Source organism: Nicotiana sylvestris, chromosome 2 (assembly GCF_000393655.2).
Source record: "Nicotiana sylvestris chromosome 2, ASM39365v2, whole genome shotgun sequence".
Classification (NCBI taxonomy): Eukaryota; Viridiplantae; Streptophyta; class Magnoliopsida; order Solanales; family Solanaceae; genus Nicotiana; species Nicotiana sylvestris.
This window is the reverse complement of record NC_091058.1, coordinates 69847656-69859540: the sequence shown is the minus strand read 5'-3', so window position 1 is coordinate 69859540 and position 11885 is coordinate 69847656. Positions and strand designations below refer to the sequence as shown.

The 11885-nt window shown below is 37.4% G+C and overlaps 1 protein-coding gene across 2 annotated transcripts; it reads right to left on the bottom strand.

Annotated features, from left to right (window-relative positions):
* Positions 1 to 545: 545 nt before the first annotated feature.
* Positions 546 to 6427, bottom strand: LOC104211907 (protein PIN-LIKES 7-like). 2 transcript variants are annotated; one of them, XM_009761048.2, is made up of 11 exons: positions 6280 to 6427; positions 4256 to 4596; positions 3388 to 3467; positions 3067 to 3191; positions 2672 to 2793; positions 2375 to 2578; positions 2154 to 2267; positions 1738 to 1838; positions 1500 to 1552; positions 1020 to 1205; positions 546 to 901 (listed from the first exon to the last, which is right to left on the bottom strand). In XM_009761048.2, exons 2-11 carry the CDS (start codon positions 4388 to 4390, stop codon positions 777 to 779), a joined length of 1245 nt encoding a protein of 414 aa, XP_009759350.1. In that variant the 5' UTR covers positions 4391 to 4596; positions 6280 to 6427; the 3' UTR covers positions 546 to 776. The 2 variants fall into 2 exon arrangements, with proteins under 2 accessions (XP_009759350.1, XP_009759349.1); XM_009761047.2 differs by lacking the exon at positions 6280 to 6427 and having other exon boundaries at positions 2154 to 2270; positions 4256 to 4535.
* Positions 6428 to 11885: the final 5458 nt, after the last annotated feature.

The window sequence follows — 11885 nt, the reverse complement described above, 5'->3', positions numbered from 1 at the left end:
CACTTAATAAAAGAAACTACCAATCAAACTAGAATGTAAAGATAAAGAACTATACTAAAGGTATAAACTATTAACATTCACCATAAAATATTTGAAACTTTGTATAAAAATATAAATATATATAGGTGTAATAATAAATTTGAAATAGCAACTCCTATAGTCGATTTGGTTCGGTTTTTTTTCTCGATTTTTTCTGATTAAAACCAAAATCAAACCAAATTTGATCGGTTTTTAAAATTCAAAACCAAAACCAAACCAAATCAAAAAGTATCAATTTTTTTGATCAGTTTGGTTTGATTTTTCGGGTTTTAATGAACACCCCTAGTTAGAAGTGAAGTGTTAATGCATAGTATCTTAGAAGTTTTCTAAAAGAAGGAAAAAGATCTCCGATGAGAAATAATGATTTATATTGTGATAAGTAAATGTAAAACGACATATAAGCTCTCTCATGGAGGTGACAACTTATAATTTGAATAAAAGAAAATGACCTTTTTCAAATTTTTTATGTGTTATTTTTAGATATCTTATGTGTAAAAAGGAAGATCTCTCGTAAAAAAGACATAACTAAAAATAAATTTATAAAGGAGTACAATCAATTCTCCTTAGGCACGATGTTGACTTACATCAAAGAATTGTGGCTATAAATGGAACCCAAAAAAACAAAAAAAAAAAAGAAAAAGAATCGCTACGTCGAGTATCTAAGATTTGTATGCCTATATTCTATAAGATGCTAGTATTCAAAAAGCACAAAATATTCTTTCCGTCTAAAGGTGATATTATGACAAGAGCCACATGAAAACAGTGGACCAAATGGTGAGTGCAAGTGCTGCTACTAAGTAAGTCCACATGAATAGTACTGAACATTCTTCTTGTGCTACATCAAATAATTGTGTCATTGTTCCTGCATTTTTTTGGTTAATAAACAACAATATCAGTAGGTCAGACAAAACCATAAAACATCAGCTTAATTAATTCGTTCTGTGTTGAATTAAGTAGTAGTAATGACATCTTAAGCTTACCGATATTCATGGCAGGAGGGACGGTGTATTGAAGCATTAACACAAAATGGTAAAGAGGATCTGCTGGTAGGAACCCTAAATTTGCTGCTGCTTTAACAATTCCAATCCCTATCAATGGACTCAATATAAATCGTACGCTGACTACTGCTATTATGATCAATGGTTTTACTTGTGCCTTTCTCAATCCTGTCAATTTGGCAATGCACAAGTTTAGTTTTTGAAGTTAAAGAATTAGGTAAACCTCAAAGCAAAAAAGGTCTACGAGAGACAATTATCATTTAAGCTATATGACATTCAGTGACAAATTCAGAATTTAGAGTAAAAAATGTGATAATTTGTTTTTGACATTATGTGTGCATAGCTTGAGCCTAAAGTACTAGGTTCAATTGAAGCCATAGACCCGCCCTAGATTCGCTTGTGACCACATTTACTATGACAGTTTATTCCATTGAGTGAATAAGAAATTAGGATATCTTTTACCTTGGGTGAGGTTGCCTCCGAGTATAAGGGTAATGCAAGGAATGGTTCCATCTCTGATAAGGTAAGAAATCAATATGTCATTTTGACTAGAGAAAAGAGGAAAACAGTTTTGAAAGAAAGAGGTTGAATACAAAATTACAATCTTATTTTGAGTGGAACGAAATCATAGGAGGAAAAAATTATCGTACTAATAATTTTATCAAATTTGATAACTAGAGTTGGGAAATATAGTACATACCCAAGTAATTTGACAGAATCTTGAATAACTCTAAGGGGAGCAGCATCCCCAATCACCAGGTTTTTCAGCCATGTCACAGACCCAAACAGAAATCCTACAATCTGAATGTACCCAAAAAAAAGAAGGAAAAACCCAAAGATAAGTAAGAACAGAGGTGGACCTATTTACAGAGAAGAGGTGTCACCGAACCGTTAACCTTGGAAAAAAATTCTAGATATATATGTTACAAATGATTATATGTTTTGCCTAGACCCTTAAGATTAATAGTCCGATGGGGCATTGGCGGAAAAATCCACTGCCCATCGCCTTCAAATTTTGAGTCCGCCTCTAAGTAAGAATACTGTTTAATAGTAGCATCTTTCTGGAAACCCCAAGTGAAAATCAGAAGTGCAGAGTGAATATAAAGTAGAACTTACAGCTCCAAGAGTTGGAGGTGCAGTTAGCTCTTCCAAGAAAGTGTGTAACACCCCTACTATTTTGCTCCATGTTGATACTTTCTTTAGCTCCATATCTGCTGCTTTACATGCTTTCTGCTAGTTATATTCATCGATCGATTAGACATCTAATTATTAAACAAATTATTATGACTTGTTAGAGAGTAGAAAGACAAAGTTGTATATATATATATGTAGCTTACTGTTTGATTTTCAGTGGATTTTGTCACACTAACAGGAAGATGATCTTGAGCATTGTTATCAAGAAGGTAAGACTTTTCATTTGTATCTAAATCCTTGTTTGGTTCCTTAAATGCTTCTTCCTCTGCTGCTTTTAGTGCTTTAAATTTCAAGGACGAGCTTCGTATTAGCTGATAAGTGTATGTCCATATGTAGAAACCACCAAGCTACAAAATCAAGAAAATTTGATGTTGATATTTATTTGGAACTTAACTTCGAGGCTTAAAATATAACATAAAGGGATAGGTATAACAACTTACTGCCATGGAAAAGGAGGCATAGGACAAACCAACAGAAGCACAAACTCTATGATCACCAAATGGACTACCATCTTCTTTGCAAATTGCAGGAATGACAATCAATAGAAGATTTCCCAAGTTTCCTGTTTGTCAAAATAATATTAGAAACTTTTACAATGTGGAGGTTTTTTTTTTTTTTTTTGGGGGGGGGGGGGAGGGGGTGAAGCTACATGTTTTAAAGGACCACCCTTCGTCAAACAAAATTATACCGAGTATAAAATATTAGGTTTTAGAGGTATATAACATATACTGAATACCCTTTGTCAAGAATTTTTTTTTCATTTCTTTCATGTTTGAAAGCCCTTGAAAAAATTTCTGGCTTCGCCAAATTTTAGCAATTTTTGATGATGAAGTACCTGAGGAGCAAGTAGCAATTATGAGACCTTCCAAATGAGGTTTTGGTTTCAGTATTTTCACAGCTATCCATCCAAGAATCCCTCCAAATAGGAAAGTTAGCCCAACATTTACAGGCATAAACCACCTGAGGAAACCATAATTAGTAAGATTAGTATATCATGGTAAATTAATATGATTTGGTATAAATAACAAGCGTGAGTAATTTATTCTCTTCTTTAACGGTCTGTTGAACAATATGGTCAAAGCTTGAAAACTGTTTGTTGATTAAACCAATTATCAAAGAAATGTTTATGAAAAAGTATATTATATTAATGTGGTACCATGAGATGATATCTTGAAAGGTGACACTCTCTGCCAAACTTGCGAACATTAGGGATGGCGTAAATGCCACGAACACTATCTGCAGTGATACGTTTATAATATTAATAATTCAAGTTAAAAAGTTGATAAAATTCCAACAAGTTAGGAGATGGGAAAGAAAAAAACAAATATCCAATCATGCAGTAGGAGACAATGCATTTCCTATCTTCTTTTTTTTCTTGGTAAAAAAGAAACTAATATTATTACTACTACATAGCTTCATTAATGTTCCAGAAAACATAGTACCTAAACAACAATTTTCGATATATATTTGTTTAAATCTATCTTTAAATTAACAATGTAAATATGTTACTTATATTGCGTGAACTCTCCAAAATGTTATCACATTCGTATCAGATCCTTCAACAATACACTACTTTGACAGGATACGACATACCCCTTATTACATTTTCGAAAAGTCCGAGCAACATAACATTTTGCACTATCAGTTACTTTTTATAGATAGTTACTCCATCTGTTTCAATTTAGATGACACACTTTCCTTATACGTCTGTTCCAAAAAGAAATGATACATTTATAAATTTGGAAATAATTCAACTTTAAACTCTTCATTTTAGCTATTTTACCCTTAACGAAAAACTTTTATAACCACACAATATCATGACCCCATAAAAATTTTACCCCTTAAGCTTTTAGTCTTCTTTTTTTCCTCTTAAACTCCGTGTCAGAGTCAAATTACCTAATCTAAATTGACTACTATTTTTTAGGTGATATGACTGTAAAATTCCTTTACGTTTTTTCAGTGTACAAATGTTAAACTATTACAATATGAACGTCGAAAAATATCTGTAGCAAGAGATAACTTACTTTGTTAAGGGACTTGCGGGCATCAGCAGGCAGTAGCTTGAGATAATCAGTAGCCATTACAGCACCTAATACACTTATTATAAGCACCTGCAGTATTGGCATGGATGCCACCTCTAATAATGTCCAGAAACCCATCTTTTCTTTTTCTTCTTTCAAAAATTTAATTTGTAGCTAAAGAATGTCTATGAATGTAGAATTAGATTGCTGTCTGATCTCTTCTGCTTTTCTAGTTGCAAATTAAATGCCTAACTATTGAGTTTCACATAACTGGTTTTAGTATTTTATATTATAACGTACGAATGTCTCTAACTAACGGCTCAAATACAAAATAGGACGAAATCCTGCAAATACCAGAAACAAAAAACAAAAGGTTAGTTCGTGCAATGGTATATTATAAATAAATAAGCCAAAAAAATAAAGATTAATAATGAAGTAAGAATTAAAAGTACAGTCCTATGGCTTTTGTCATCTATTTATGTAAGCATAGGAAAGAACCAGGAAACCACATTTCCTTGTCATGACATGGGCTTGGGAATTAAAGTCTAATTAACTCATATTCCCACATAATCAATCCGTTTCAATGCATAAATCACCATCAATAAACTAAATTTGAGCACTTCTAATTTACCTTTCTGCTGTTAATTCTTTGACAAATGAAGTTCAAATACAAGTGTTAGCAAGGGAAACATGTAAAACAAATGATACGAAATCAAGGGTGCGGTGGACTTACTAACCCATAAAAAAAAAGTAGTGACATGACTGAAAACGGCCATCCAATTTCAAGTCAACATAACTTGTGACATAGTTTTCTCACTCACGCCTATAGGGGCATATACTACACCTTTTTTAAGTTATATATACTAACATCGTAACTTAATCTATTCACATGTACCCAAGAGATTTCGTCGGAAAATATATATAATGATATCCTTGACTTCTTGGTGAGTTTGTTTCTTTATGTTTTGATTCTCTTTAATGAAAATTTTGGCTTCGCCACTGTCTATTAGTATAACATATTAAGTGACTTAATTTTGTAAACATGTTCGCGCTGTCAATGTGTAATACTTTAATTTTAAAAAAAGAAGGAAAAAAAATCTTCGTAAGTTTTTTCAAATTGAATTCCGATCTTATGAATTAGCTATAGGATCAAGTCAATGAAACTGTAGAGAAGAAGCAAAATCAAACACCAAAACAAAATTGAGCAGCCAAATGCAAAATCATTATTTGAAAGAAAATAGTGGAGGTGTGGCTGGCCACATAATAGCCATACGAGTTTGTCACCCAAGGACCATGCACACGCCAACCTTTATTTTTTAGTTTTTTTTCTTCTTTTCAAATTCATGATAAGACTAAACCAAGTTTAGGCAGAGAGTGTCTGATAATAGTAATAATAATAATAATAATAATAATAATAATAATAATAATAATAATAATAATAATAATAAGGGTGTGAGATAAGAGTGCGGTTGGTACGACTAAAGTTATTTTTGTTTTTGGGTATTTAGTTGAGTAGAACAAAATATTTTTAGGAAAAGATATATACTACTAAAGATTAACAACAATTTTAGCAAATTGGAAATTACCTTTGATGAAAATTTTAATTTTTAAAAATTAATAATAATGCCACCCAAAATTGGTTATTTCTACTTTTAGAGAAAACATTTCCACCTCAAGAATAAATTAAGACAAAAAATAATAATAATAATTATAAGTATATTTCTCAGCTCATGTTCTTGCACAAGGAGGACCCAGAAGACAAAAGAAGAAAAATTCTGTTAATGCTTAAAGAAATTTTAATATTCTAGTTTTCTTTCATGCATAAATCATAAAATTCATTTAATGCTAGCCATCTTTCGTTTTTAATAGCGAGAACAGAAATACAAAAGAAAGAATTCTAACTGCAGCAACAAGAAATAATATCGATGCATCTTAATTTCAAATTTGATAACAATTTCCAAATCAGCCCCCAAAAAGATGAAATAAGAAAAGAGAAGAAAAGGTAGCAGGAAACATAAGAGACGAACCTGGAATTATATATATCCAATTTATGTTTTTGACAAAATTGAATCCTGAAAATCCGACGACCGAGAAAGAAAAAAAAAAAGCGTCGACGTCGTCGGAGAAAGAAAGAGGAGTTGGATTTGAAATGTAGAAGAATTAAAAAAATGTAATACAACTCCAATTGTAGCGGACCTTCTTATATATATATGAGTGGTGGCTGGTGATGCTTGTTATAATACGTAATCAGTGACAACTTTACATACTTAGTAAGTTATTATTATTATTAATATTTTTTTTAACAGATGATACAGCTAGCTCTTGAGTGTAAATAATTACTTCACTGATATGGTCCGTGTTGGACTCAAACTCTACGTACATGAACGGAAAAGTGGGTTGGCATCGATCATTTTGATTAATGACTGGCCATTGATCTAGGACCATTCTCGAGGACAAAAGCGCAAGTCGACCTGGAAAAGGATTAGAGTAATTTAATATAATTTGTAGTAACGGTATGATATAAGGATGCTGACTCTACAATGACATGTAGTTCTGTTGAATGCAAATCCAAATTGGCTGCTGATAAGTTATTTTTTGAGTTGTTTAGATTTTTGGCACACAAGGAAAAGGAGGAGAAATTCCTATTGGATTCTGGCTCTGTTTTTAAAAGGTTAATCATAATCGAAATGTCTTGAACATTCTAAATTGGTGGCGTTACATCAGCTAATTACCACCTTTAATTTGTCCGTCTAGGACAAGTAGATGTATACTCAGTCCATTTAACTTATGTAAATCTATTTTTAATCCATGCCAAAAAGAATAAGCTCTTTCCTTATTTAAAAATAATTTATCTTTATCCAATAATTTATAACCACACAAAATATATGTGCTTCATTTTACATCACAAGTTCAAAAGTCTTCTCTCTTTTCTTTCTTAAACTGCATACCCAGTCAAATAGGTTCACATAAATTAAAATTAAAACGGAGGGAGATATATTGGTCAAAATCCCTCCATGAGGATCGACGCTAAAAGGAATGGTGGGTCGATTGAGCCGTGGTCGTATTCGCAAGGCATAACAATGATAAGCATCTCGGCCATTGCCGAGATCGAGCCATCACTAAGCTTGTACGGCGAAGTGTGTGTCGTAACGCTTGAGGGGAATAATGAAAAATATAATCAAGAGAGAATATTCTAGTTAAAGACCGTTGGTCAAATGAGAATGTTGTTAGTATAAATAGAAGGTAAGGAGACAAGAAAAAGGGGGCTGACTCCCTAAAGAGTAAAGGGAACAGGGGAATAGGAGAAGACCTCCAACAATGTAAAAGCCTAGATTTCCGTCGCAAATCTCTGTAATGTTCCATGGCTGATTCAACAAAGATAAGTCTCATAATTGTCAATAGTATTCCTTCCTCCTCTACTCTTACAAGTACAAAACAATATATCAAAGATGTAAGCTTATTATTTATGTTTGATGCCTTTTTATAAACTCAAGGAGAGCTATATAAACTTGACCTCGTTTGATTTTCATGTTCACTATGCTTAGATATAGAGTTAATTATGTTTGGCTAAGATTTATCCTTCATTTTTTTCATTAATTGATTTAACGAAAAACTTAGTGTTTTTTGGTTAAACAATTTGGCGCAGTCTGTGGGAATTTTCTAGTCAAATTTTAGTTTCCTTTAGATCTAAAACTAGCCAAAGTACCACTTCCCCGCTGTCGCAGGCTCACCATCTCGGTGCGAGCACTAATTCAAAAAAGTAGAAGATAAGTGGTTGAGGCAACCAACCCAATCTGGGTCAGACCTCCACATAAAATCGGGACCATGTCCAACGTCTATGCAAAACTCACACAACACCTGTAGCGGTGGGTTTGGCACGTCATATGCATGTTTAAAGTAGAATCACGATCATTGTGCGCTTGGCATGACCACAATCCCATTCGACGTATTCACCTTACATACCAGCCTATACTTCCACCTCTTAGGAAGAAACGATAGCTCAATGTGTGATCCTTTGAAATAACGGGTATATCTTACCTTATCTTCATACCTACATGCACTGAATGATTTATGAACAAAGTATGACACGTTTCCCTTATGGTTTGCGCATATCGGGCGGAGCCGGACTGGGACTCGATCTCGGTCTCGGTCTCGATATCCCAACGGGCAAGGTAAGTCTAACCCACGAGAAGCCTAGGCGCAATCAATGACGAGGCCGAACGCGACAGCCAAATCTGAAACCATCATTCGAGTACGAGGCGAAGCTAGCGACCCTACAGTGTCGTCCTTCCTTTCACTGACTTGCCAGGCAAAGGTAACAGTTTTGTTTGGGCCTTAACTTATCACGCTCTTTTGTTGGTTCAGAACAGGAACACGAGCACTCTCCTAGGTACGCGAACAAGGAATGAACGCCACTACAACACCCTAGAAAAAGGTTCCGTACCATGCCATCTCGCAAGTAACGACCGAGCAAAGCCCTCTAAGCCGTACCATACTACAAATTTCGACATGACTCAACTGTTGAGAAACAATCTCCGGGATAGGGGACTCTCCCATGAAATGCATGGTATTCTCAAATGAAAGCAAAGTTAGGCAAACTGGGACTCATCCATGAAACACACAATATTCTCCAATGAAAGCAAAATTAAGCGAACCGGGACTTGTCCCGACGCACGCGTAAACAACACGACTACGAGTGATGTTCTCCAGTAAAGATAATACATTGGGTTACAATTCCGATCTTGCTCGAATTAACACCCTTACGACTGTCGGCCATCGCCAAATAAAAGGAAAATTCGACCTTGCTCGACTTTACAATGGGTTACAATTCTGACCTCGCTCGAATTAACACCCTTACGGCCATCGACCATCGGCAAACGAAAGGAAAGTTCGACCTCGCTCGACTTTAAAATGGGTTACAATTTCGACCTCACTCGAATTAACACCCTTACGGCCATCGGTCATCGCCAAATGAAATGAAAGTTCGACACTCGCTCAACTTTACAATGGGTTACAATTTCGACCTCGCTCGAATTAACACCCTTACGGCCATCGGCCATCGCCAAACGAAGGGATAGTTTGACCTCGTTCGAATACATAAGTCAGAAACTGACTTCGCCCAAGATGGAGACTACCAGTTCGACCTCGCTCGAATACATATGGAATAATTGACTTCGCCTAAATTGGTAAGTCTGAATTCAATTTCACTAAAATATACAAGTTGAAACTGACTTCTTCCAGGATGGCGAATCTGAATTCAACCTCATTTGAATTAAGGTTGATTTCTCCTAAGTCGGCAAATCAGAAGTCAACCTCGCCCGAATTTGCAGATCCGAAGTGACTTCATTCGGACTCACATGACAAGATCCTTCTGGATCCGGGCAAGACTGGATTCCCAATTAAAAAGATCAGGGACTCGTCACAAAGAAATCCGAAAGTCTACGCAATATATATATATATATATAACAAATGGGAGGGAAGGAAAAAGAAAATCAAAAGATACACAAACAAAGGCGAAGCAACTATTCCATTCTAATATACGTGTGCAATAGCCGCACCTTACAAAAGGCCGAAACGGACCCCAAAAAAAAATGAAAACAAACAAGAAGAACAAAAAAAACTAAGTATTAAAGCTTAAACAACGTTTAACTCGGCATTATCTCCACCGCCATTCTCCCAATCATTATCATCAGGAGACCCATCCTCAACATCAGTGCCCTCACCGACCTCCGATGTCACAGGGTTGTCGCCGCAGGCAACACGAGTCTCGTGTGCCTTCGCCCGAGCATTTTCAAAGACAGCCTCAGGAACACTTCCTGCCTCCCACAAACCCTTGTATATATCTCGTTGGGCCTCAGCATGGACCCAAAGCACATACAAGTGGCGGGGAACAACGACAGAGGCAGATTTAATATGAGCCAATAATTGCGCCTTCTCAGCCTCAAGGGTCGCAATCAGGTCTCCTAAGTTTGAAGCTTCCTGGTCAATTTCGCCAATGCACTCCTCAAGCCTCGCCTCCCTCATTGTGGTCGTCACCCTCTCGGATTCTTGCTCGGATCTGAGGACACGGATAGTGTCTTCTAGCGCCGCACCCCTCGCCAAAGCTCACACTCGAGCATCCTCGGCCCGCTCCAACTTGGCCACTTTCTTTTCCAACTCGGCCACCTTTTCCACCCATTCTGTAATGAGAGCGTCGATGCCAGCAGCATTTTGTTCTAGCTTAGCTCGTAATGATAGCAACTTGGCCTGAAGATCCTCGCACTCCGCGACGACCCCTTTGCCCACCTCGAGCTCCTTGTTCTTGGTATGAAGTAGCTCCTCAAGCTTATTTTACCTGCGGATAGATCGCATCAGGTCCTCATCTCTTTTCTCCAATTCCTCTCTAGTGGACTGGGTACCGGCGCCCGCTCTAAGCCGCTCACGCAGCTCACGGCATCTGTTACGATACCACTGATACTTCTCGGCCATTTTTAGAAAACTCTCGGCTCGCATCTCAGCCCTACGAGCGCTTTCGATCTCCAACAAGTAAGTCTGCAAAAAAGGGGAAAGAGTCAGTAAAGATAAAGGGTCGCAAAATAATGAAGACAAAAGGGAACTCACCCTTAAGCCCATTGTAGCTACACCACATGACAACTGAGAATAGATGACCTCCTGGAGGGCCCCGCTTTCAGCGACGGAGCAGAAAAGATCAAACTGCGGTATAAAATCCACCATATCCTGCAACAGTTTGAGATCCGACGGAATTTCGACTATGCGAGAGGGGCCTTCCGCCATTACTACAGTCCTGGTAAAGCCTTCCTCGAACATCCTCATATCATTAGGGTCGATGTCGGATTCAGTCTCATAATCCTCAACCATGATGCCTTTCCCTTTTTCTTCGGCCGAAGAGGGGGAGCGGTTTTGCCGGGATGATAATGGTCTACTCGGAATAGCTACGGTGACCTCGGGACTCCGTACCTCTGCTACACTAGCCTCTTGAACGCCCGCAACAGGCGTCGCCTCTACCTCCTGGTTAGCCCCACTACTGGTTTTAGGAACCGTTGAAACAAGGTCGTCCCTCGAGGATGTTTTGGCTACAGAGGCTGGACTTTTCCAGCACTACCCTCTGTCTCTTCCACAGGGCCTCTCCACTGCCGATGAGATAATATTCGCCTGTTGAGCGAACTGCGGGGACCGGAGTCTCCGGTTGGGAAGCAACCTCCAAGCGTACGACTTTAGCTGCAGGCGCATTTTGACGAGCAGCTAGGCTTCCCGTACTTTCGCCCGCAGTAACTCTTGGTGCAGGCTGAGCAGGGGGCACCGATTGACGAAATGCGAACGAAGGAGCCCTCGTCCTTCTCACTCCTCTCCGACCTGTTAACTATGAAGGATTAAATCATATAACGACAAGGTTAAAGAAACTACGAAGCAGAGCAAAGCGAAACTACAAGCCAACTCACTAGTAAGAGGTTTGCGGCCGAATTTCTCATGGAAGGACGCCCACTCACGAATCCCCATCGTATGGGGGAGAATTATGCTCACCCACTCGCGGATGTCAGCAACTAGCGGGGGAGGTAATTTCTCCGCTGCAAAAACAAAAAAAAACAAACAAAACAAATCATCAGCAAAGTTGCCAAAAGGAAGACAGTTAATA